Genomic DNA, 27806 nt, shown 5'->3' on the forward strand with positions numbered 1-27806 from the left:
CAACTCGCCCAGTGTACAGAAAGTTTAGGTAAATTAAGTGACAGTGTAGAATATTTGAATATTTGGGTTGAAAAGTTCACAAAGGGTTGCATGCTGCTATAAACACAACAGCTGTCATGCATACATGTTTATTTTATTTTTATTTGTTTGTTTTTCATATTTTCTTCTATTCTAATGGGAAAAGACCCTTGGTGCAATGGTAAAATAAAATTATATCGTCTTCTGTATCACCTGTCCTGCTCTTTATACACACACACACACACACACACCATAGCAATAAAATGAGAAGTTTATTCATTTTTTTATTTATTAAGTTTATTATTAATGGATAAAAGTTACTCACAGAATATTTGGATAGTCGATTAGTCTTTTAGTTCATTTTTGAAACACAAATGACAAGTGTAAAGAAATGTAAGAATTTGCTGCTTTTCTCGGTTTTGCATCACTGTAAATGGAATATCTTTTGGTTTTGGACTGTTGATTGGATTGAACAAGAAATCTGAAGAGATCATTTGCATCTGTAGGAAATTACAATGGACATACAGTACCAGTCAAAAGTTTGGACACACCTTCTCATTCAATGGTTTGTCTTCATTTTTATTACTTTCTACATTGTAGATTCATACTGAAGACATCGAAACTATGAAGGAACACATATGGAATTATGTAGTTAACAAAAAAAGTATAGAATATGTTTTATGTTTTAGATTCTTCAAAGTAGCCACCTTTTGCTTTGATGACAGCTTTGCACACTCTTGGCATTCTCTCGATCAGTTTCATAAGGTAGTCACCTGGAATGGTTTTCAATTAACAGGTGTGCATTTTGTGTGAGTCTACAATGTAGAAAGTAATAAAAATAAAGAAAAACCACTGAATGAGAAGGTGTGTCCAAACTTGAATAACACTGTACACAAAGGAAACGTCATGCATTTGATTTCTGTTCACCTTTGTGGTTGATACTTAAGGAACAATTCCTTGTTCTCCAAGTTTTCACTGATATTTGCATGAAGGACCCTGATGTGTGCAGGAGCTTTGTGGAGGTACGGTATCTTTCCACATCTCAGGTATTTGTTGCAGTGGGGGTCTGTCGTGAGGTTGAACTTGACAATACTGAACTTAATGCAATAGTACAAGTTCTGTATTTTGCATAAATAATCTGGCTATATATTGTGGGAGCATTATAGAATTTTTTTCCACCCAAGAACTGGAAATGTGACAGTGGTGACCAAACAGCTAGAGACATGTTTATTTGCTTTACTATTGTTTTTTTTTTCTATAATAAACATGTCTGTTCATTTTTAAAGCAGGTTAAAAAAAAACCCAAAACTATTTTATCACTTACCTCTAGTTTCTAGCCATTGAAGTACTCTTGGTTTTAAAGACAGGGGATTACTTACAGTCCCTAAACTGTTCATAGAGAAGTTTGTGGATTATGCAGAGTAATGGGAACACTGTTTGTGGAAAGTGATTATTGCTATTGGAATCTTTAAAGGCCTTGAAAACAGCTTTTTAAGTTGTGTGTTGAACACACATCTTTGCTCCAAAGTTGGGACAATTTTGATTATTTCATTGGGCTGTAAAGTGTATCTCTGCAGTTACACAGGGCCTTGTTTTTGAATTATAATAATAACGCTGTGCATTTAAAATTAACCAAGGCCTTTGAACAGGGGGTCAAATACATGGGATAGAGTTAGTCACACCACAGCCATAGGGTCACGGCTGTTTCTTTAAAATTATAACTAGCCCAATAGAAAAAGATGCTAAAATGCATGTGTGAAGGTCTGAATGATACAACAAGCCCTTAAGGTAAATGACAAGATACGTTGTTTTCTCACCCCCTGTAGAGCAACGGTATAGAAGTATTTTCTGATCTGACGCCACTATGCTTTTTTGTCCTTACCTCTCAAAACCGTTACACTGTTGACAAATTAATATGTTTCATGATGTGATAAAGCTTAATATTTGATTAGGTTGTGGCTTGAATTGGTTAGGTTAAGGGAAAATTCATGGTTTGGGCTTGAGAACCTTTGATCATGGTTACAATAATCTAACAACTTCTGGTTAAGGTTAGGGAACCATCTATCCACCACTTTTAATGTCACCTAAAGTTCTCCTTTGTTACGGCTACTACAGGGTTTTGTCACTTGAACAGAAACATATGTCGTTTTGGGGCCACTTTCTCAAACAACTTGCAGTTGTTTTTTCTCCCTTAGCCTCCTGTGAATGCAAGTGGAAAGGGCCCCATGGGTTTGCATTATGTTACTGACCTTATAAGATCTATAACATAACCACATGTCCCAGACAAAATCTAGTAATGTTTTTGTTTTGTTTTGTTAGATTTTCTATTCTTGCTGAAGCAAAATGGCTGAAACTGAAGACTACAACAACAGAACAACCACTGCATTATATTCCTATTCCTATGACGATGAGTATGTGGATGAAGCATGTGACAAAACAAGCATCGTGCAGTTTGGAGCAATCTTCACTCCGGTTTTCTTCTCCATTGTGGTGATCCTCAGTCTGTTCGGCAACATTCTGGTCATTGTGATACTGGCCAAGTATGAGAATCTAAAATCCCTCACCAACGCTTTCATCCTGAACCTGGCTATATCGGATCTCTTCTTCACTGCAGGTCTGCCCTTCTGGGCTTACTACCACATGTACGGATGGACTTTAGGGGACCCTGCATGCAAAATAATCAACTTTCTCTTCGATGTTGGCTTCTGCAGCAGTGGTATTCTCCTAATGCTGATGACCGCTCATCGTTATGTAGCTGTCGTGAATCCTCTGTCTGACATTGTGTCAACCACAGGCTTCTACAGTGTCCTAGTGTCTGTAATCATTTGGGCTGCAAGCATCTTGTTTGCCAGTCCAGCCTTCATCTTCACCGAAGTGAAGGACCAGAGTCACTGTGTATATGCGAATTCTAAGTGGATCTTATGGGGAATCTACAAACAAAATTTTGTCTTTATAGTGAGTTCACTAGTGTTCATTTTTTGCTATTCTAAGATCATATGCAGGTTGCTGCGTCCTACAGTCCGAAGAAGAAAGAACAAAACTTTAAAACTTATTTTTGTTCTCATGATTGTTTTCTTCATAGGATGGGGACCTTACAATATAGTAATATTTCTACAGTCGTTGCATTTCAAGTACCAACAACCCGCTGAGTCAAAGGCTTTGGCTGCAGTTTGTGAAACACAGAAACCGCTGGACTATGCTTTATACATCAGTCGAATCTTTGCCTTTTCACACTGCTGCCTTAACCCTATCTTTTATGTCTTTGTGGGGGTTAAATTCAAAAATCACTTGAAGAAAATGCTGAAGAGCTGGGGGCACAAGAAAAATAGAGTCCACAGCAGACAAAGCCGACACACAATCACATCACTGACAAGTGGAGAAGAGTACTCGATGTAGTTTTCAATGTAGAGCTGACAATCACACTGACATCTGTAATAACGCAAATAACTGAAAATCCACGCTTGCAACAGGATCCTGTGTGGTTCAGTCCATATGTCCAGATACAGATGGTAAGGATGGTAACTTATAAACAATCAACATAATCGTTTATTCAGCACTTCTATTTTTGGCAGAAGTGCTGAATACTACCACACTGCCACATTTAGCAGCTTTGTGAGTTTGTGGTCAGGCAAAGAAGTGCTTTCGGTAAAATGCTAACAGCAGTATGCTAACATGCTCATATAGTGATGATAGCGCTAACATGCTGACTTTTAGCAGGTATTATGTTTACCATGTCGCCATGTAAAATTCAGACTATTCAGGTGGCAAAGGGGGCGTCTTAGAAAGATGTACCCAATGAAGTGGCCACTGTGTATATAAGGACTATGGGAAGTAAAGCTTTTATTTTGAAGTGTTGATGTATAATGTATAATGTACAGTGTATCTCCTTTAATTTCCTCTTGTAGTTAATTGTAGTTATCAACTTTCCAGTCTCAATGAGCTACAGATGAACTCTGTATCTCTGTGTAAATACATGTGATTTTGAATGCATGATGATAAATTGATTATCCAATGTATTGGAGCTTATATAAATTATGAGTGCCTGTGTGATTCACTTTGATTAACTGCATTTTATTTTGTATGTTCATATTGGAATCACTTATTGGAAATGTTTTACCTTGATATTCAGTATGATTATTTGGACTTTATGTGTCAGTATTCGTGTTTATTTTTTTTTTTTTTTAATATGCTTTGCAATAAAATCAAAATCACTCTAAATTCTGATGTATTTCTTTTGAATATTGAGTAACTCCCACTGCTGTTTCCTGGTAACGTTTTAAGAATCCAGCCCATGATGTCCGTTTAGCATGAATTCAGAGTGCATTTATGCTCAAACTGTAATACTGACTGCTGTAATACTGAAACCTTTCTGACTTAATGTGAAACAAAAAAAGGAACTAGGTGTTTGCCCTTAACATACAATTCTTTTCACAACACAGCACAAGATGCTTCAGCTAATGTTTGGGGTAAGTTGCTGGGTACTCTCTCCAATTGCTCTCCATATTTAGTCCTTATTTACTCTCAGTGTTTTAGGTACTCTACAAGGAATTACTTCTTTAAATTAACAAATTGCAAAACGGTTATAGAAATCTGCTCAATCTTAATTACATTGTGCCAATTTTAGTTTTGTGCTCATGTTTCTTAGAAAAACTACATGGTGAAGAACTCCAAAATGAGCAAGAGAAGCATGAACGACAGTGAAGATGTGGAATATTTGTGTGAAGAGATAGTTCACATTGAAACCATCAGTGCAGCCCTCTTCATTTTGGTCTTCATCTTCAGTGTTGCAGGCAACACTCTCCTGTTATGTGTCCTTGCTGTTTACGAGAACCTGAAAAATGTCACAAATCTGTTTGTCCTGAACCTGGCCTGCTCTGATTTGGTCTTCGCCATCACACTTCCATTCTGGGCCTACTTCTACCTGCACAAGGACTGGGTCTTTGGGGACTTTTGCTGCAAATTTATGACTGCAGCATACTTTGTTGGCTTGTACAGCAGCGTCATTCTCTTGACTGCCATGACTGTGGATCGTTTCATAACAGTGGTACTGCATAACTACTGGCCAAGCAACTGTGTAAGGAGGCAGAGGTGTGCAGTGGGTGCCTGTGTAGCTGCCTGGGTCATCAGCACTGCTGCATCACTGATCGATGCTATTAAAGTAGAGACGAGAACCTACTGGAATAATTTAACGGAATGTTCGCCTTCCTCTGATGGTTTGGATGTCAATGTGGGACATTATGTCCAAGTGTCACTGCTTTTCTTCCTCCCATTTGTCATCATTGTTTTCTGCTATTCTGCCATCCTCAAGACAGTTTTGCAGCCTTCAAACAGAAAAAGGCACAGGACTGTAGTGGTGGTGTTATGTGTTGTTGCAACCTTCTTTATCTGCTGGGGACCTTACAATATTCTGCTCATCGTCGAGACTATATTTAAACCCAGCGCTTGTAATGATAAGGAACGCTTGAACATTGCCTTTCATATTTGTCAGATACTAGCTTTTTCTCACTGCTGTATGAACCCTGTGTTGTATATGCTCTCACAAAAGTGGCAAAAACATCTGTTGCATCTTTTACCCTGTGACAAAGTGTGTAGGAAGAACAGGGAGAGAGGCATTGGCCTCAGCACTTCTGTTATTCAGAATACAATTTCTGTGGCACAGAAGTCTACTGTTGTGTTGGAACTGCACTCCAAATAGACATTCACTTTTAAAATGAAACATCGGTTCAGTCTCCAAGTATTTTGTGACATAGTTTGTGTGTTTTTATTTATGTACATATTTGTAATATGTGGAAATACTTTGCTGCACTTTCTCAGACTATATGAATGTACATTGCTGTGGTGTTACTATAAGTTTAAATAAATAATTTAGTTGGAGTCCAATTCAGCAGTTTTTGCTTCCCTTTTTTTTTTCTAACCAAATGTAGCATGCCATTAGAGACTGGGTTAGAAAGTCTGTTATGCAACTTTTCTCTGGCAAAAGTCCCAGAACAAGAGTGAAACTGTCTTGCGGTACTACGTCCATTGAATAAGATGAACTGCACATTTACAGAGAAAACACTGAGCAGTGCCTGGAGTGACACAGTTGTGACACAGTTGTGACACGGTTCTTTGTTATTTTAGCTCTTTAAATTATTCTACAGAATATTTGCACATGTATTTATTTTTCCGGGGGAAATTTATTCATGTAAAAATTTAATGAAAAAGTTGACAATTTGGAATGAAAATACAAGAGCAAAAAATGGATCAAAATATGAGCATATTGATTGATATGGAGTGATATTTATCTGACATTCTAAGAATATAGATGGAAACATATTAGATAGATTAAAACATGACAATGTGGTAAGGGACGTGGTATTGACAAACATCAAGAAAAGACGTTCAAGCTGACATGAATTTTATTTGCAGATCTGAAACTCATGACCCCAGTGTGTCCTTTCTTTCTTAAGTTACATCTTGAAAGGTAAGGATATTTACACAGTTTCTTCAGCACACCTTGCCAAAAATAATGCAGTCTAATATAATATCATACATCAAGTTATTATATTTTATTATAATATTATAGTTTGAGAGAAGTTCATTTAACTGTATTATTCAAGGAAGTAGTTTGTGGTGCAAATTAATTATAGTGTATTTTACAGTGCACGGTATTCACATCTGTCTGCACAAACCTCGTGGCTAGCATTGTAATATGGCTGACATGTCCTGCAACAAACATTAAGGTGTCAACAAGTTTGGTGACAGAAGACAAGGGATCTGGTGATTTAAGCTATGCTCCACGCTCATTTACTGTACTGGTCTTTTACATCTACATGCAGACTGGCCTTTTCTTTCTACTGCCCTTCATGAACATTACACTCTGCTTTGTCCACGTGGCTAAGAAGCAAACAGAGCACAATAAACAGACATAACAAGGCTTCAAGGCTTATTTTAGACTGTTTTTAATTTCACAAAAAGAAATCCAACGCTTGACAGACCTGCTGTGCTTAGTTATGGTTGCTAAGTGAAGACTGGACAATCGCTGTTCAGGGAAGGAATTTATCAGAAAGTTAACAGAGAAAAGGCAGAAACAAGAAAACTGGTGAATCATGAGAGACAGAAAGACAACACGGGAAGCAGCAATACTTGGTGGTTACTGCAAGGACTGTTAGACTGCCTCTCCACTTCTCTACTTAATCAACACTTCATATTGTTGTGATGATTTAACTGCATTGAACGAATCAACCCACAAGATGGCAACAAAAATGAATCATTTCATCATGTCAGTTTTAATAAAGAAGAAATCATACTAATGTAATAATAATGACATTATGTGATTTATGGTTGTTTTGCTTAATGTTTATTTCAATCTCCTGCTTTGATGTCAGTGTGATAATAGCTTATACAGTGATGTACTGTGCACTAAAGGCCAAGCTGGTCCTTTACAATAGTGACAGTCAAACTTTTAATGGCAAGAAGATGCATACTGTCATGCATACTGTAACACAATAAAACATCTTAACGACACAGTCCGTAATAGTGTCCAAATAAACAACTCTGTCTCATAGTAAAAGGTGAAATAGCTACGTTTGTCCACAGTATAAAACGTATCAGTCTCACAATTAAGGCCTGAAAATTGTGAAATGGTCACGTTTTTATTTTGTCCCATTCTTTTCTATTGGACTGCCAACGGATCGTGTGACTGATTGCAGCAGTCTTCTCAAAATAAAAACATGGCAGCCATTCCTTTCATTCTCAGTGGAAAATGCATTATTTCAAGATAGTTTGGACATTAAAAAAAACATTTTGATGATAGTTCTAGTGAGAAATATACACATATAAAAGAAGAAGAAACAGATTGAGTCCAAAAACTGTAGAAAAACTGTTATTTCTTAATAAAAACTCATAAACAGTTACACAAGCACACCCACTGCCCTGTTCTTCAAGCACAACCAACCCACATACACATAAACCTCTTCACCAACGAAGCCCAAAACCCCATCTCCCAGCATATGCATGTATAGATGGCACCCTGACTCAGGGTGGTGGCTGGCTTTATGGAGAGTGTGGGAGCCGTCCCCATCTCCCAGCATGCCCCACGGCACGTTTTTGTTTTTCTGATAATCCTGCTCTCAGGATCACACTTACTCTGCCAGTCACTGTGGCTCAAGCAGAGAGGAGCTTTTCAAAGCTAAAGTTGATCAAGTCATACCTGAAGTCAACCACGTGTCAGGAATAGCTCACTGGCCTTGCTGTCATCAGTATCAATCACTCAATAGGGGAGCAGGTTTCATATGATGACATTGTTGATGATTTTGCATCAAGGAAGGCCAGAAAGGTCAGGTTTTAGTTTTAGTTTTTGTTTGTTAGTTTGTTAGTTTTTGTTAATAGTGTTATAATTAGATTTCCTTTAGTGTGTTTTCATTTGTGTGATGAAGGATTTGTGTTATTCAAAATATTTATTCTATATTTTATTTGTATTTTATTCTTTTATTTTCTTTATTATTCTAAAATAATAAAATTATATTGTTTTTATTTTATATTATTGTTATTCTCTGCTGTTGTTATGTTTGATTGTGTATATTTTTGCCACTGCTGTAAATATACCTTAAATTTTTTTGTTGCCAAAAAACACATGCTATGCTCAGGACATTTTTTCGCTTACAAGCCGTATGTCAAACATTATTACCTGCACATCAGATGTTATATTCCTGTCCACATCTGTTTAGTCTCTGTCTTCATATGTGAAAGCACCAATTAACTAGGCAATGTTCCCACATGGACCCACTGTAACTGCAAATAAAGCAATTCTGAATCTTGTTAATTTATTTCTTCCTCTTCTTTTGAACGTATCAACCCAGTCATTATGTTAGACTGGCCTTGTCGGTGACACAGAATAAACAAATTAGCTCTAATAAAATATATCAAACTGTATATTTATGATTAAAATCGGCCAGTCAAGTATGTCTGACGCAACATTCAAGTGTTTTCAGTTGCGTTTCTTTAAAAATTATGTATTTGAGAAATACCAACTGTGTGCTTTATTATGTCAGTTATGTAAATATTGCAAGAATCATGTTTCCCCTTTTTCTTTAGTTCAAATCTTTCAACACTGTTACATGTAATGTGTTTCTCCAGAGCCCTGTCAATATACTTGAACATGGTTGAGTAGCTCGGCCCTGATAGCTCCATGGGGGGTCCAGAGAAGAGTATATAGGGACAGCACAGTGGGCCACTGTAACAGCACTCATATCTGTCTCTGGGGGTAGATTAAGCTTAATTAACTAAACCATCCAACACGCTTGGATGAATGGATACAAGTCAAGGGCAGAGCAGTCACGGGTGTGCTCACACATTCTCTGGCAGGCACCGGAAAAAGGGTTTTGAGCTGAATATTATCAGCGTGTGAGCAGCAGCGGCAGAAAATTGATAGTGTAGCTCTAACAAAGTTGCGTGTACAAGCCAACAATAGTAATGACCTTTATTTAGTCTTGTTATGTTTCTGCATGTAATCCCGCACTGAATACATGAGACTCAGTTCATTCCACAATCTTGCTCTAAGACTCATCTACACTCTCAAAAGAAAAGTGATCAAACCTCTGTGAGATCACAGCTCGCCTTCTTGATGTGGAGCATCAGCCAATGGAAGAAAGATTTTCAATTTGCTTTCAGTTCTTTGTTTTTTATATGCATGGGAAACAAAATGCAGGATGTTTATTGTAAGAATTAATAATATCAAAGGCCGCAGAGAAAAGACCAAGGCAGAAAAAATCCAGCATACATAGCCCCCGATTTAAAGCAATTTAAGGCATCCCATTTCTTATCTTCGAGTCAGTACAATCTCTTTTCCCAGATCATTTTCTTAGCAAATGATGTTGTTGTTCAATCCTGTTTTTAGCCACAAGCTAAACAGCTGTTGTTGTTTTCTTATGTAGTTTCTGCTACTAGCCCTCCCTGGCCCCAGCATTCACTCCCTGCTCTTTTATTCTCCAGGGCAACTCACTCGCCTTTTTCACGTCGATATCTCTCCTTTAATTCCAGTTATCTATAACGATAATTACTCCAACCATATGTGAATTTAATTGATGCCTTGCAAACGTGTAAATGTGTGTGTCTTACTGCTTGTTAATCTGGACTGTCAGGGAAATGCACGCAAATCGATTAAGTGTGTCAGCCTTATCATTACAAACAACTGTTTTAGTGAACAAATATAGATGACTTAATCCTTGTATGACATACACTGGCATGTATGACATTTCACTAATGCACCTCATCCTGTTCAAATTTGTCACGGGAATAAAATGTTTTAAAAAAGGATTAGATCCACTGCTTAACACACACTTACAACACACATTAATGCGCGCGCACACATCTTTGCATTGCTCAATCACACATCCAGGAGGGTGACATGTTTTGGGATCCCTTCTTAAAAAAAAAAAAAAAAAAAAAAAAAAAGAACATTTTATACACTTAAATGATAACATCTCTCATGCTGCATCTTGGCCCATATTTTGCCACTGCGATTCAACATTTGTCCACTAGAGGGGACATGAGTATTGGCATTATGCTGCTTGTTTCATTATTACTGGGCCTCATTATTGATTATAATCGGGCACACTTTCCATAGATGGAATTGAGACAGAACTGCACACTGTAATGGACTGACAAAAAGATTATCAGTCCCTCCAAAAGCCAGTCATGGATTTGAAGCAGCCCTCAGCTGCTTTAAATCCATTTTCATCTTTTCTTTTGTTGACTGACCAACTTTTTTTGGCTGACATTGTGTTTTTAAACACAAACGTTACACAAAGAACAAACGCAACCTGTCTCTTCATATCCCACACCATCACACCACTATGTTTTAGGGTCACCCTCCGCTACTTACCTGCTGTTGTCAGATAGAAAAACACCATGATTAACTACCACGAAGACTTAATTAACAAATCAAACATCTGGATATTCAGACTAGGCCTACTGCAAAGGCTTAGCTGCCTCTTGTAAAACTGGCCATTTGATGTATCAAACAGTGCGTCCTGATGTTTCTTTCTCAATTTTTCCCATCTGGCTTGTTTTGTATCTTAACTTTTTTCAGCTTTTCTTACTTTGCAACTTTCACTTTTTAAATTTTGCTCATTTACAAGTGTTTCATGGATATTTTCTGCTCACCTTGCGGCATTAAGGAGGACTAGATAATAATTGGAGAAGGATTGTGGTAAAGGGCAAGGGCCTAGATGCAACATAACATAACATAACATAACATAACATAACATAACATAACATAACATAACATACAAAATAATTGTCCCAATAAGAACTGGACCTCCAGACCTGGCACTAACTCTTCAGTACTCTACCCACTGAGCTAATATCCTACAGACCGCGCTTTTTGGCTTACCCTTCCTTATCCTCAGGCTACACCAGCTGCCGTCTACCTCCGACCACACTTCACGCCCCTGATATGTTGTCCTCTACCTGCCTGGACCCTCCTCCTCCTCATTTGTAGGTGTTCTATCCCCCGTTTTGGCCGCAACTTTCCAAAAGGTGAACAGAAGTGATTTTCAATAGCACCGTGCATGACTAATGGTGGAAACATGTTAAAATCATCGCAGAAATGTCCTTGGGAAGACAAATGAATTTTCAGCAGAATAATTAACTTAATTAACAAATTTGCATGCATATTCATCAGGGCCATTGAAGTCTTTCCAGCTCAGCTTGATGAACGTTGCTGTGTAATAACCAGCTCATTTACATTCTGCCATCCACTGCCATTTGTGTGGATTACTGAGAAAAGGCAAAGTGTGTGTGTGTGTGTGTGCGTGCGTGCATGTGTGTGTGTGTGTATGTGTGTGTGTATGATGCTAAGGGTACATCGTATGTGCACACACTTTCCTCTTTCCCTTAACTTGTCACAGAGAAGGCTTGATGAATTGATTTGACATACTGTTTTGTTGGATATACACCCCAATATTGTGCCCAGCTGCCTCTCCTCACACACACACACAGACATACACACATAAATACACATTAATATAAAAGAGACATTCATCATGCACATATTCATACACACATACCTTGTGTGAATGTAAGTGATAGGGAACTGACTTTGTGCGTGCACTACACCCATATCTCCTTGCATCCTCCTCCCTCCTCTCCCCTCGCCCCCCATCTCTCTGGTGGGCAGTTCTTGGCACCGATCCTGAGTCGTAAACCCTCCTGGGTTGCCAGACTGTGCGTTGTTAAAAACGTGAGGCCCTCCATACCCCCTCCCCATCTCTGCAGGGCAATCTTTAAAGGCAGCAAGGTGTGACGGCACAGACTGGCAGCTTGGCAGCCATGCCCGAGGATACCAACACTCCGTCAGCCGTGAATGGGCACCATCACATGGGCTCGTCTAACTAATACGATCGCCGTACATGTGCCTTTCTCATGCCTCATCTGTGCATTCAGAGACAAAGGAATTCATTAAGAAATTTCACATTGTGTTGTTTTGTGATTTTTTTTCTGGAATATAGTTAATTGGGAATTTCACACAAGCTAAGGTAACTGGGGGAGATATTATCCAAATGAGTTCGGAAAAGTTAATTACACTCACTTGGCTGTGTGTGCCCTTGATCTGGTTGGGCAGGGAACAACGGGAAAACTTATTTTACGGAAGCTTGTGCAGGATATTTATCTAACAGCGTGTTTCTCATTCTCGTCATGGATTTTTCCTCCAATTTAGGTGCCACTGAACACTGTTAGAAACAGACACTTCCCAGCAGGTTACTTACCAACCTGTCAGAAAATTGCTGCACCGGTAACATTAGCCTACCAACATAAAAAGGAATGCAACGCAAATGCTTTTGCACCTTTAACATAAGCAATATGGTGAACTGTCCTGAGATTTTGTAAGAGCAATTATCACATTTATTAAGAAAAAAAAAAGCCATGAAAAAAGCATCACCTGACACATAAAAACTTGTGATATTCAGCATACTTTCTTCCCTTTGCTTCTCTGATACTTTCTCCTACGCTTTTTATGCAGACATATGTGTGACACTTGAAGCTGTTATCATAGCTGGAAGTGTGAAAGAGAATTGTTGCAGTAATATGCTGCTCTTCAGTGTTGTGACAGGAACATGCTTTTCAAATACAGAACTGGCATTTTCAAGTCTTGTCTGACACAACAGGGTTTATCTTTTATACTGATAAAATACCGAAGCCAAGTTTGCACATGATTTGCTCCAGAAATGCCTTGATGGATTCTTTGGAAAACAAGTTGTGCAATAAAATAAATTCCATGCTTATTGGAAGACTTATTGCATTTTTAATGACATGTTTTACTCATAAAAAAAATCTCATTTATTGTGTTGTCTGACCCTCTTTGTTTTGAAGCTTCCACTGAAGCAAGACGAATACAAAACACAAATGGACCATTAAACTGACCTTCAAACTGGGCCCTATGAAAATCAAATGGCTGTCACCACACTGATGGGTAAGTTTACACAACTACAGCTTTTTTCCCTCCAGTGAAAAATATGAAAAATAAACATCAGATGCTCGTTTTCATGATCATCCTTTTTGAAGTAACAACAACTCTCGCAGCTCGAATGAATAAATCTGTAAAAGCTTCGATCATAGAACATAAAAGGAGGGTTTGCATGGATGGAACTAGCACACTCTCCCCTGCAGACTTGTTTTGTTGGCATGCTGGTGTGATTGTTGCTTTTCTATAATAGCTGCAGCACATTATTGTTAAAACTTGTTGTCTGATCCCTGGCTAAGCCACACACACACACAAACACACACATACACAAACACACACACAGTCCTGTTTAATCAGAGACGTATGGAAAAAAAAAACACCTGGATTTGCTGTGAAGGGATGAGGATCATGCCTTCCAGGTATACCTTCTGGCTTTCTCTCTGTGTCCTTTTCAACAAACATCAACAGAAAAGTATAGTTTCCACATTAGCCACAGAACTTGGCCAAGTCTATCAGAAAATAAAATCTTGTAACTTCTTTGTATCTCTTCTTTTGAGGTAGAGGGGGGCTGTATTTGACGATGGCACCGTTTGATGGTGCAATTGATGGGAAAGTTCTGAAGAAAGTCCCAAAGCCTCAGAGGAATTTGATTACCTCCATCCATTATCTGCACAGTGAGCAATCGCAAGGCTCACCATCTGTCATCCGTTTCATTTGCATCGTCAACACCTGCCCTGCCTGTTTATGCCTTCACATTTTTTATAAGCTGCCTTTCATGGCAGGGAAAAATGTTGACTTTTCCATCTAAATGCATTAATTCCACAAGTTCAAAGAACATATTGAACGCAAACAACTTGGTTTATGGCTAATAGAATTTGGAAGCTCTCCTTTTTATTACTACCGATTTTTTAAAATAAGCTGCTTTCAGGACTTAGTGAGCACTAAAGGGTGTCACTTTACAGATAAACTGATGCAAGATAGATAGATTGATAGATAGATATACTGATAGATAGATCAATAGATAGATAGACAGGCAGATAGATGGATAGATAGTTCACTCAATTTCCATATCACACCACATCCTCCTGTTTGTTACCAACACATTATGCTGCATATACTCCCTCTTCTCTCCCTTCTTCCCTCCCTCCCTCCTCAGTCCTCCCCCATCCATCCATCCCGTCTCCCATATCCCCAGGTGGTGTCGACGGCTGCGGGGCCCATTAGCGACAGAATTCCTGCCTCCAGCAGGCCATGCGTGTCCCGAGTGACACATTTTTGGACCGGCACCAAGAATCCAACCCTCTGCAGACAGCTCACTTCCCTCTGCAGTCACCACAGTGTGTGCATGTGTGTAATATGTGTGTGTGTGTGTGTGTGTGTGTGTGTGTGTGTGTGTGTGTGAGTGAGGGAGAGAGAGAGAGAGAGAGGCCTTGCAAACACAGCATGAGTCCCACAGGAAATGCTTGAAAGGCAGTATGGGCCAGATTGGTGATGGCGCAGAATGGACTAGAATATTAAAAAGAAATGCAAAGATATTCTACAGTAGACAGATCATAGATCGACAAGACAAGTCTCTTGCCAGGTCTGGACATTTGTTACAGTTGTAACCTCCACAAAAAGCTTCCACTGCGCATCTGCATGTCTCAAACCTGTGTAGAAGTCTTCTCCCTCATAGAAAAATTTAATTGGATTTCGCTGATGCACGTTGCTGTTTGTTGATGGTCTTTGCCAGCTGATGCTTGTGTACCAAATTTTATTTTCCAAACACTTCCTGCTCAGGGAGGAGGACTAGTTCAAAATAAGAATTTTATCAAATTTTACATGCATTGCATACAGTGAAAGGTGCCACTGTAGAGACTACCTCATCCGAATTGATCTACACAAGTGATATTTGATGGTCGATCAAGATTCTTATTAATCATAAGGAGGAGTGATTATGAAACGAGTTAAGAAAGAGCGGTAAGACCTTTTAGTATAGATATTATGAATGGATTCTTTCTCCATACTAATAGATAGTTAATTATGTACCTAATGACTCCTCACAAAGCGCTATATAATTAGTCTAGATGAGCCGAGAAAGTTCCTACTTGTTCTTACATGTTTAATGTTGGTGATTTCTCATTTCCAAATGGGAATGTGGGTGATGGGGGTATAACATTAGTCTCTGAGGGGCTACAGAAAGGTACTGATATCTATCTATCTATCTATCTGTCTTGCTTCAAAATTGTGGAATCTCACTATCAGGCCCGGCTCGGACCGGGGACTCAAATGCAACAACTCAACGCTGGCTCAGGTGAGTAAGGAAGGTTTATTAACAAGCAGGGGTCGGTACACGGTGGTCAGAAGAATAAGGCAAAGGTATCCAAATCGTTAGGCAAACTCGAGAAACACAAGGGGAAAAACTGGGTCGAAAAACACTAGAAAACACACGAGGAAAATACTGCTGGAACACTTGCCACAAGGACGAAGACAAACTAGCAGGGAACAAAGGTGAAGACACGACTTAAATACAAGAGGGGGTGGAGAGACAATGGGGAACAGGTGCAACACATTAGGGCGGGGCCAGGTAATCAAACAGGCGGGAAACACAGGAGGGCAGGAAGTAATTCTGAAACGAGACAGAGGTTAGAACAACAAAGTAAAACAGGGGCACACAAACTAGGATGACAAGCAGGAATGAAAGCCATAACCTGATTCCGGGGCTAGACGTGACACTCAGTTTTATACTGTGCAGCACAACACTTATTTTGTCCTGCAAAAGACTTACTCATAACATTCAACCATGACTCAGATGTAAATATATTAATCACCAATGAAATAATGAAGTACCCCTTTGTTCTTGCTTAGGTCAAGACAGTCCGATGTCTGAGGAACCTGTAGTGTGAATGTGCTTGAAATAACAGATCGTGATTTGCTCCTGTAAACTAAATTTGTAAGTTGAACTAAACTACGAACATGAATGTGTGACTTGTGAATTATATTTAGTGGCACTTCATCAGTCATCCAAGTTTTTTTCAAGACAGTACCAGATTACTGAGATTACTGTGATGCTGTCTGTCTCTGTCTGTCTGTCTGTCTGTCTGTCTGTCTGTCTGTCTGTCTGTCTGTCTGTCTGTCTGTCTGTCTGTCTGTCTGTCTGTCTGTCTGTCTATCTATCACACGCCACACTGGAGTCATGACTACCAGATGCTCACATTCACAGTCGAGGGATTTAAAACCACCTTACCCAGTAGCACAGTCTGCCCTGAAATAGGGTGTTGCTGGGGTGTCAGAGGATCACACCCCTTTATGCTTCCCACCTGCTCCAAAACCCACCCTATACAGTCTCATGTTGTAGCCACACATGCTTTCGCTCTCTCTCACACACACACACATGCATACACCCAGTCAGAGTACCCCTATAGACAAAGAGCACAAAGCACAAAGGTGATGTAGTGACAGATGCTCCTGTTACATACTTAGCATATCTCCACCTCCAAAATAGTGGAACTGCACTGAGTTGATCTGCCTCTCGCACTCCACGAAAACCATCAGCGCCACTATTCATAACTCATTAATTTCCACTTTATCTGACAGATAAAAGCAGCTCTTAAACCACAATCCTTCACCCAATATTTATCCAATCTGACCAAATATTATAATTAATGCCTCTGTCTCTCCTCTCCTCTTCTCTCTCCTCCAGGCCAATATATTCCCCACATCCATCCCTCCCTCCCACCCTGTCTAACCTTTCAGTGCCAAGTTCACAGATAGAGAGAAAGTACTTCCTGTGAGAGGCCGGGCCGGCTGCCAGAGAGACTGATCCACCAATCTGACACGTTAATGAGATCCTGGCCCATAGTACTGGAGTGTCAGGCCTCCTCCACTGCAGCATCAGAGCTGCCACGACCTGCAACACGCACACATGTCCGTGCACACACACGTGCACATCTCTACTCATATCAGTGATTTTTTTCTTACGTGCTCCCACAGAAATATAAGCACAAATGAAGCTGAGTCTCTCCACACACACACACACACTTTGAGAGGGGGGTTCAGCTCCTTAAATCTGTCTAATTAAAACACCAAATCCCTCTACTCCCCTCACCCACCAACCCAATCCTCACTTCCCAGCCACACACACACACACACACTCGCACCCCCACCCCCCTCCATCCCCACTGCCACCACCCCCGATTCCGCAGGAGAAATGATTATTAGGAATTTAATGGGGGAACGTTTCCCATCCCACACCATCTGGGGCTTGGGAATGGCACAAAATTTGAGGATGCTTGCCGACGTGGTGGGGAACATTATTTTCATTTTTCTTGACTGGTGCTCGGATTTTCAGACATTGCAGGAAAAAGGCTCCTGATTACAATAAATTACCATAATAAATTACAAAATAAAATACATATAAAAATGAATTTGTGTTTGTTTGTCTGTGCTAGGTGATTGCACAAAACTTTTCTCAACTTCTGAGATGATTATTGTCATTCTGAAACTTATCCCTATAGAAACACAATGCTTGTTTCGCACTAATTATGGCACAACGTCTTAGATTGCAAATCCACCTCTATACGATATATAACCCCCATTCCCGTCCGTCACCTCCCACACAGAGCTGGACCATATGCTCCCTCTCTCTCTCTATACTTCTTTCTCCCCCTCTCTAGCTCGCTCTCCCTCCACCCAGTTTAATGAGCTGCTTGAATGTAGGGGTACGTGTACACGTTTGACCCCGTGCTAAACTGCTGCACGCCGCCCCCGTGGACCCTGTGGGTGTGAAACAACCCCCACCCTCCTCTCCTCTTCCCCACCCTTGCCAGCCTCCATGTGAGGCCCCAAGAGGGATTTAAACCCAAAACCACAGATATATGCATACATATATTCACATGCACACAGCCTGGAAGAAAAAGCAATAAGACTGACAAGGTGAAAATCTTAGTGAACGGGACAAATAAGGGTGGGTGGTGGAGTGAGGGGGGGGCTAAAGAGGTGCTTTAAGGGCCCCAGAGGGACCTCCAGCAACCTGGTCCTCCATTTTTATGTTTAGACAGAGGAAGAGAAGGATGAGTGAGGGAATGAAAACAGTAAAACATACTGTATCTCAAAAAAGAAATAAAAATCCTAGAGTGCAATTTTTTCCTTCAATATTCCTTTCTTGATTGCTGGAAACGCAAATCTCCGAAAGCAACATTTATTTCATTATCTAAATCAACATGAGACAAGTCCCAACACACTCTGAAATCCTTTGCAGTTGCTTAGACAGAAGCATTGGGAAAAAGAGAGAGAGAGAGAGAGAGAGATGTCATGCAATTTACAGTGTTCTGGTTTGTGTGATCTCTGCTGAATAACCAGATAAAAACTGATCCGTGTTCCCTATGAGAAGCTTCCATCAGGCCGACTTTGATGCTTCTGATTTTCTTCTTTGTCACTCTTTTGATGCAGCAAAATTAAAATTTCATACGTCTGCCAAGATTTGATCTTAATTTCATTTGTATCTGTAAATGCAAAGCAACAGATACGCTGATAATAACATAACATTACATAAAAGAGTCACAACCCTGAAATTACTTTCTCAGCAAACTAAAGAAGAAAGCAGTGAAAGTCGATGATGATGATTTACAACTCCAAATCTGTTGTGAGTTTATTTCTCATTAGATGATCTTTTACAAAACAATGTTGATCAATACTTAAAATTAACGTGCCTTTTGTTCACTAAATAAGTTTGTACTGGTTGCAGCTGCAGCAAAGACATGACAGTAAACTGCTGCCCACATGGAAAATGTGTTTAGGTTTCCAAGGGGTCAAATATAATTTCATTAGCACGTTTGTTATTGTTGTAAAGGTGAACTTGCTTTTCTAAACAAATAACAGACTGGTCAGGCTCCTTCTTAATCTTTATAAAATTCCAAACAGATGCTGAACATTATTACTCTCAGATTTTTTAGAGGTCCTGAAGATGACTGTGTTGCTGCATTTTCATCCTGGCACAAGTGGCTGTACCTCACACTGTGAGAAACCACTGAAGCACTTTAGCATTGTAACTATGAATATTACTCCACTGTAAAAAGAATAGATCAATTCAATAAGATTTAATATATGTGTAACTTGAGACTAGGTGCTTTAGTCAAATGTGACTGGGCCATAGTGCTGCAAAAATTGAGGGTGAACAAGTGTGTGTGTGTGTGTGTGTGTGTGTGTGTGTGTGTGTGTGTGTGTGTGTGTGTGTGTGTGTGTGTGTGTGTGTGTGTGTTAAAGTGGGTAAAAAAATAAGCCATGACTGTATGTATGAACCGGTTCCTCTGGCCGGTGATCATTAGCGGACAAACAAGCAAAGGTACAAACGCAAATAAACGACTTTTTTTCCCCACATTATTTGATGGCTCGATCTTGCTTGCACTGATTATATGAAGATGATTTAATACAGTCCTGTTTTACTGCTCCTGTGAAACGGTTTCTCAGTTTAACTAAACCTAAAATGTTCCGCAAATAAAAGGGAAGAAGTGGTTTTACCCTTCATTAAATCTCATCCTTGATCCTTACGGTCATAAACGGAGCTGGGAGACGGAGTCACAGAGACTCTAAGACAAGAAACTGACTTCTGTTCTCAGACTGTGATCACATTTCCTCACAAATAACAGCGCATCTCTTGGGATCACCGGTGCCACTTCCCTGCTAACTGGGAGGACTGGGATCAACTGTCTGTGCTCACTGGCTGACATCCAACACCTCGTGGGCATTTCTGACACCAATCAACCACCTGATCAACTGAAATTAAATCAAATTGTATCGACGATCTCCTTTTAGATAAAGGATTTAAAAACTCTGCACCAGAGCTGCTTAATGTTTTAAAAGCTTTATATTTTTACATTAACTGTTTAATTTTTTTTTTAATCCACCGATTAAAGTGAAGTTAAGAGATTTGTATCGTTACAAATAATTAATTAAGATTGATTAAAGTGTCTTTCTATGGTCTGAAACCTCAACGTATATTCGCGATATTCCTCAGCAGGCGCATCTTATGTTGCATCAAGCCTGCGCAGGTTTATAGGCCTCAGAGGCACTGTGTCACCACAAGCTCAGGGGTTACGCAAGTTTTTTGCACGATTCAATTTCTGAAAAATAAATAAATAAATAAATAAAATTACGCCCGGGGCGTTTTTTTTTTTACCTTGATTTATTTTTCTAACAATTCATTATCTTTATTTATTTATTTACTGCCGTCTGCTGTCGATCATTTCCACAGAAAGCTGAGAAGCAGCCTCTTCATTTTATTGCGACAAACACATCACAAAACATGAACACATTACTTCACGAATATTTCGATCCATAACGAGTTTCCAGGAGTGTGAGCGTGTGAGTTTGAGTGCGTGTGTCAGATCAGCAGAAACTGCAGAAATAAATTAGAAGTATCGTCCAATAACCATTCATCATTCGGGTAAAGTTACAAAACCAACAGGGTTTATGAGAGTACAGTCACCAACATTGTGCAGAAATAACATGAAGTGCATCACAGCTGCTCCTCAGCAGGAACAAGGAAGTGTAAAAAGTTCACATCAAACTATCCAAAACTTTCATTTCGTTGCATATTGATGGTCGTCATCTCGTTTTTTTAAGGCATGTTCATCGGATTCATATAGATTTTGAAACGTTTTGTTCACCTCACACAAAATGATTTTCCTTCCAGTGCTCGACTTTCAGCTGTAATGAAATATACAACAATGAAACATAAACAAACTTTAAATGTATGGAAATTCACATAAAAGGTAACACCGTTGAATTTTTACAATATCTTTTTTATAATATATTATCCACATTCAAAGTGACGGACTTATAATAAATAAGCTTAAATAAATAAATACAATAATAATTTTACATTCACCTCGTTACCACACTATTTACTCCAAATACAAACGCGTTTTTTTTTCTTTTTTTTTCTTTTATTTTATTTTTTCCCCTTCAACTTCCTGTATTTATTGGACCAATTCAGATGACATCATCATCAGGTCTCCTAAACACATGCACTTCTCCAAACTGGTTTTTTTTCTTATAATTAATTTTGTGTCACTGTCATAGTTTTTAATTAGATATTAGATTATGAGAAACGCCTTGTGAGAGGAAATAGACATATATCTTTTTTTTTCATAAGCAAAGATTGCATTTGGCTGCCTTGCATAGCTCAATTGACCTTTATTGCTAACAGACTGAATCTCTGAAGTCCAATCATCATGTCTCAGCAAACTTCAGTGATGAAGTGAAACCTCTTTAGATTCTTCTTCCCCGATTGTTTTATTTAACTGATTTTTATTTTGCCACGGAAATCAATTTAATGACTAAAAATTAACTGTCCACCATCTCAGCTAAACCATGTCATTACAGTCATCTGCAGTACTGCCACTGACAAATAAATATAAATATGGTGATGCACTGTAGCTGTAAACAGTTCGCTGCAAACCTGGGTTCTTTAACAAATTATTCTACTACTGAACTGTTGTGTTTTCTCGTTGAAATCAAGCCATTAAACCTTACTTTATTTTAAACGAATCAGAACGTGTACTTTCAGACTGAGATCATTTCATTTTCTTTCAAATAACGTTCTTGTGATGCCTTTTTTTCTGCCTCATACAGACACAAATTCAGTGGAACAATAATTGAGAACGAGTGAAATCATCATATCTAATTTTTAGGTCTTTATCACGTTTCAAAGAAAAATTAAACTTAACATTTAAAACAAAATGACTGGTTAAAATGGGCATTTTTGCAGCGCGTCTGGAGTCTATTTCGTTCCACTCTCGACATCTGCGGGGGGAAATTGCATCGCTTCTGAAACTTGAACTTTGTCCAGCTGATTGATTAATTGTGGAAAGAGCCATTAACTTCCCCTTGTGCTTGGAAGGACTGGCTGCGGACGTGCAGATCGTAGGGGAAACGGGCCTCTGGGGAGACTCGGTACATGGAGTTGTGCGCAAGAGCCGTGCGCCCTGGGGCACTGCAGTAGCGCATGCCATAGTGGCTGCTTTTGCCGTAGTCTGGCGGGTCGTCGTGTTTTAGGGAGAAAATCCCGTTAAAGTTCATCGGTGGGCTCAGCTGGCCCTCGAAATGCGGGCTCCCGCTCTCTGGGGACGGGTTCTCGTAGTAAGGCTCGTACGCGCCGCTGTAGCTGTAGTGTCTGAACGGTTTGGCGCTGCTTTCCAAGCTGCTGCCGCTGTGGCCGGGGGGCGTGTTCATGTCAGAGCCGGGGTACGAGTACATGGCATCGTAGGGCGATCTGCCAGAGAACATGACCTCCCCGTTGTGATCTGTGAGGAAATTTCTCGCGTTCAGCTGCAAACAACCGGCCACCAAGTTGGTTGTGGGCTGAGATAATCCTTTGCACAAGGTCTGTACGAAGGCGAGGAGGTCCGGTCTCTTCCCTGCGCTCAGAGTCTCTGACAGGGCCCAGATGTAATTTTTAGCCAGTCTGAGGGTCTCAATTTTGGACAGTTTTTGAGTTTTGGAGTAGCACGGTACAACTTTTCGCAGACTCTCCAGCGCGGCGTTTAAGCCGTGCATCCTGCTGCGCTCTCGGGCGTTGGCTTCCTGGCGCCGTAGTTTGGCCCTGTCCAACTGCTCCTTGCCGGGCTTCTTTTTCCGGGGGCCTCGCTTTTTAGGAAGCCCGTTCTCATCCTGATCGTCCTCTCTTTCGTCCTCCTCTCTGTCGGAGATGTCGTCCTCGGCCTCCCTCATGTCTGAGTTGGACCTGTCTGGGTTCTGCTTCAGGCTCTCAGGTAAGCTTTCGCGAGGATAATTGGCACCAAACCGCGGCTCACACAACATATGAGGTTCCTCGAATGGCAGTGTCAACATATTTCCTGTGAGATCAAAGCGAAAACATAAACTATAAGTACAGCGAACATACCGCCGTCTTTTGAAGGTTGTCGGTTAATTACCTTGTGAACGAATCCTCCCAAGAGAAGGAGGAACAAACTGGCAAGCAAGGCCAATGTCACAGCCTGCTACCTTTTCAAAGACACTCAACTTCATTGTCTTTGGACTTCAGTGTGAAAAAACAACAACCTTGATTTGAGCCTTTCATTGCATGTTACATTATAATAGTCTAGTTTGGTATTTGTGTTTAACAAAAGTGCGCCAACAAAATTATCCTACGCACATTTTAAATATGTATTTAACTGTGATTAAAAGCCCATTAAGAGTCAACAAATGCATGTAAACAATATAATACAAATAACACTAACCTCTGGTCAGCGTGCACCTCGCATGATCCAAAATATCTCCTCTGAATCTGCGCAGCAGTGTCTTGTCTTGCGAACCGCAAATTAGAAGAAAAAGCTTGAAACCTGCGCACACTCTTCTCTCTGCCTTGCTGTGCGTCTGCTCTTCCTTTCCCTCTCTCTCTCTCTCTCTCTCTCCCTCTCTGCCTCTCCCTCTGTCTCTTCCCCTTCCCTCTCTCTTTGAGGAATGACACTCATGCCAACAGCGGGTACCCATGCCATCTGCCGCTGACGTCTTGTGGCAGCCGAGACCACGTGTTCAGTGTCCCATGGGACCTCCATTCCGTACCGATCATCTGGCAGCTCCGGTAATGGGCACCGGGAGGCCCGCGTTTACCGTCAAAAACACAGACCGGAGAGGGATAACATCTAATATCTGCATCTCCCCGTGTAAGAAAGATGAATTAATGTCTTTTTATCTGGGAAAAAAGGAGGGACGCGCAGGAGAGTTCGCAGGGTTTCTCAACAGGTGAAATAGATTTAAAATAAGTAAAATTAAATAGACAAAAATAATAAGCCAACATTGTATGAAACACATTTTTTAAAAAACAGAATATATATATGATGTTTGTCCCAGATAAAAACTGACTGCTGTTCTTCACGTTTGAGTCTGTTCATATTTTGGGCCCACATGGACCCAAGTTTAATTTTCGCTGTGCAATTAACTCTGAAAGACATTTATCTGAGTCTTTGCACATGAAAATACAGCAATGTAAAAGACTTAATACACGCACAGTTAAATACACACAAGGAGGAAGAAAGCTTAAGTCCTCTACAAAGACCTCCCCTGATTAAATTACATTAAATTAAACCAATTATAAATGGAGAGCTGCAAACAAGGAAAACAAAAGGCATGTCTGAACCAAGGGGATTTGAATTACACAGAGATACAGTAGACACCAGTCTGTGAACTCTAATGTTCTGTTTAAGGTCCTGGACACCCCCCCCCCCCCTCACTTTTCTTAAATGTGCTGCCCAGTTTATGGCAAAGTGAGAGGTTACCACATCAACACTTTTCTACATATTAAACCATCCTCCTCATCCTCCTCATCCTCAAAAAAAGCATCACTCATCTCTGTGCCCAGAAACAACATTTGCTCAAATTCAAGTGACAAAGCCCTTTACCTGCCTTAGTAATGTTTATCTGACTAAAATCTTATTTTAACCCAAACCAGCATCTTTCCCCAAATCAAACCAAACCAAACCAAACCAAACCAAGCCAAACCTTAACCATACTGTGTCACATCAGAAAATGGTTTGACTTTTTCAGCAGTGATTTTGAACAGCTTTGGATGGCTCAGACAATGACGTCTTCCTGCTGATGGGGTGTCACATCCCAGAACACTTGTATGTGTCGTTCTGGAAGGCAGTTACATACGGTATATTTTGTGTTTAATTTAGAGCAACTTGTTGGGTTTTAATAAGGATAGGAGAAAAGCATGTTTGAAAAAAGGAAAAATGGTTGATTTTGCAGTTGTTAGTTTTACACGTAGAACACTGGAGTTTGTGGGACCTCACACAGTGAGGAATCTCAACAAAGCACAAGCGCTGACAGATCGTGTGTTACAACTGATGGTTATTTTCATAATCAATCTGCAGACCATTTTCTCTGTTGAACTGTTTGGTCTATAAAATGTAAGTAAATGAAAAATGCCTGTCACAGTTGCCTTGTTGACGTCACCGGGTGTCTTGTTTTGTCCATCAAACCGTCCAAAACTCAAGCATGCTGAGTTTACAGTGATTTAAAAACAGAGAAAACCAGCAAATCCTGAGAAGTGTTTGGCATTTTAGCTCGATTATCAAATAGTCGCTGATTAGTTTTATGTTGATCAACTAATTGATCATTTCAGCTCTATATAAAATAGGTTAAGAAATTCCACCAGGCACCTTACAAGCAGAGGCTGGGCATACCAGAGGGGTGTGCACAGAGCTGGTACCTCAGGACCGTAGACATTAAGTACACCCCATGGAAAAGGCCCAGTGGCAAGCTGCCAAATCCACACTGGGGCACAGCTGGCACTCGATATGGGTATATGCACTCCTCAGTTATGTGGAACGCACACACAAGTGCACACACACAAATGTATGCCTGTGAATGACCTTGTTGCAAGGAGAATCAATTAAAGCGACTTATCATTCTCTCTATATTGGACATTACAAGACATCGATCAGCTGTATGTGCCCGGGCTGCAGAGAGCCACTGCGTGTTGATTACACCTCGGTGTGAGTTCAGAGCATCGACGACCACACAAAGGTAAAGCGGCAGGTTCTACAGAGAGACAATGACAGCATGTTCACACAGTGGTCAGTGTGTATACACTTAACCTAATGTGCGTGTGAGGCAGAGCACCGAGCACATGTTCACACAAACACAGGCGAGAGGATGTAGGGATGTAGGTGTGGACAAACACATACTGTACTACACAAGCACCCAAAAATACGCACAGGGACACATGAAAGATTTATTTAAAAAAAAAAACAAAAAAAAACAGTCCTTTCTTTCATCATCAGAGCCCCCCCCCCAAAATGCCTCAGCTGGTCTGATCGTTCTGGTCCAGCACACACACACACACACACACACCACACACACACACACACACACACACACACACAAGCATCTGATGAGTCAAACTCCCCATCTCAGACTAATCAGTTGACTGCACTAATTGCAAATGCAAATATGCAAATTTATATTAATTAATTACTCCACTAATTAGTTCTCTTGTCTTTTCAGGTAATAAATCATGGTGTGGTTGAGAGAGAAAGAGAGAGAGGGAGACATGGCAGTGATCTTTTGTCTGCTGGAAATCCTTGTTTCAGGTCTGAATCTGATCCTGTGATGTTTCCGGGACAGATTTTATCACCATGTCCTCCACTGAGACTCCTTAACTTTTGTTTTTTCAAAACAATTCTAGCCTAGTTAATTATTTCAACTGATATTTTATGTGTCACACTTCAAGGATGGAAGCTTTGTAATTTGAGAGGTATAACAAATAGCAGAGGTTGGTAAATCAGGGTGTCTCGCTGACAGTTCTTGCCTGTCAGCTCTTTTAATTATCACATTATCAGCTTTTATAGACACGAAGCGTGGTGCAGAGCTGCAAATGAAGGCGCTGCTGATCGCATGCTGAGTTGCAAGCATTTCTCAATTGATGTCAGCAGTTAAAGGGAGCCTGTGTCTGGATGATGAGCTCAAGGTGAAGTGGTTGAGAATATAGTAATGATGTGGCAATACAACATAATTCTGTCCAAAATCTAATTCACTGCATGTCTTTGCAGTTACTTCCTAAAGGTCATTTCTTTAGTAACACCCTGTGAAGCATAAGAACACTCCAAAAATAAACTCCAAACGCAGAGCATGTTTTTTCTTTTTTTTTTTTAACCCTGACGCTGACTCCATAATGAGGCCTGTACTGTTAATTTTCAGTTTCTCAACGATCTGACAACTCTCACAATTTATTTTGCATTGCTTTACACTGAGGTACATGTACAAATAACTAAACCCAAAACACAAATGCTAAATAAGGAAGTGTTTAAGCGGTCCTGAATACAAGTTTAAGTAATTTATTTTGAGTACTTGTTGATACCTAAAGCCCTAATGAGTACCTCAGTTCCTGCTGTTAAACATTTTACTCTGCTCCTCCCTTGTTCCTTGTTCTCACACCACAAACCTGTTGTTAGCAGATTTGTTGTCTTTTTTATGGTGAACTGTTCCCAAATCTCTGACATTTTGCTTGTTTCCAACACCTCAAGCGTATATCCTCCTGAGACCGAGAGGAAAAAAGGTTTTGCCTTTTTGATTTTTTTATGATAATTTAAGTGTGGTTGAAAGAATCATGTTGAAATATTTTTTTTCAAAAACATTGTTTATTTATTTTTTATTTATTTTGTGTATAAAAGCCAGACCGCCACAGAAGGGCCGGGCGGCGGGCATTGTGGGAAATTCTCACTCTGAGCTGTGTGTATAAAAGCCAGACCGCCACAGAAGGGACGGGCGGCGGGCATTGTGGGAAATTCTCACTCTGAGCTGTGTGTATAAAAGCCGGACCGCCACAGAAGGGACGGGCGGCGGGCATTGTGGGAAATTC

The 27806-nt window shown here is 40.1% G+C and overlaps 3 protein-coding genes across 3 annotated transcripts; 2 read left to right on the plus strand and 1 right to left on the minus strand.

Annotated features, from left to right (window-relative positions):
- The first annotated feature begins 996 nt into the window (after nt 1-996).
- Nucleotides 997-4178, plus strand: LOC121193714 (chemokine XC receptor 1-like). The gene is made up of 2 exons (XM_041056159.1): nt 997-1040; nt 2338-4178. The coding sequence occupies exon 2, from the start codon at nt 2362-2364 to the stop codon at nt 3412-3414; it is 1053 nt and encodes a 350-aa protein (XP_040912093.1). The 5' UTR covers nt 997-1040; nt 2338-2361; the 3' UTR covers nt 3415-4178.
- A 160-nt stretch (nt 4179-4338) lies between these two features.
- LOC121193713 (chemokine XC receptor 1-like) lies at nt 4339-5896 on the plus strand. The gene is made up of 2 exons (XM_041056158.1): nt 4339-4484; nt 4664-5896. Exons 1-2 carry the CDS (start codon nt 4464-4466, stop codon nt 5711-5713), a joined length of 1071 nt encoding a protein of 356 aa, XP_040912092.1. The 5' UTR covers nt 4339-4463; the 3' UTR covers nt 5714-5896.
- Nucleotides 5897-22300: 16404 nt separating this feature from the next.
- On the minus strand, nt 22301-24014 carry LOC121193290 (neurogenic differentiation factor 6-B-like). Its single transcript, XM_041055526.1, is given in 3 exon segments — nt 22301-23298; nt 23700-23762; nt 23765-24014. Coding segments are annotated over 3 exon segments (1311 nt in total).
- Nucleotides 24015-27806: the final 3792 nt, after the last annotated feature.

Source organism: Toxotes jaculatrix, chromosome 14, assembly GCF_017976425.1.
Source record: "Toxotes jaculatrix isolate fToxJac2 chromosome 14, fToxJac2.pri, whole genome shotgun sequence".
NCBI classification, from domain to species: domain Eukaryota; kingdom Metazoa; phylum Chordata; class Actinopteri; family Toxotidae; genus Toxotes; species Toxotes jaculatrix.

Excerpts from the sequence above, each read along its gene's own strand:
- LOC121193714 (XM_041056159.1), top strand. The coding sequence starts at position 2,362 with ATGGCTGAAACTGAAGACTACAACAACAGAACAACCACTGCATTATAT.
- LOC121193713 (XM_041056158.1), top strand. The coding sequence starts at position 4,464 with ATGCTTCAGCTAATGTTTGGG. Across the intron at positions 4,485-4,663 it reads TGCTTCAGCTAATGTTTGGG|AAAAACTACATGGTGAAGAA; the intron begins GTAAGTTGCTGG and ends CATGTTTCTTAG.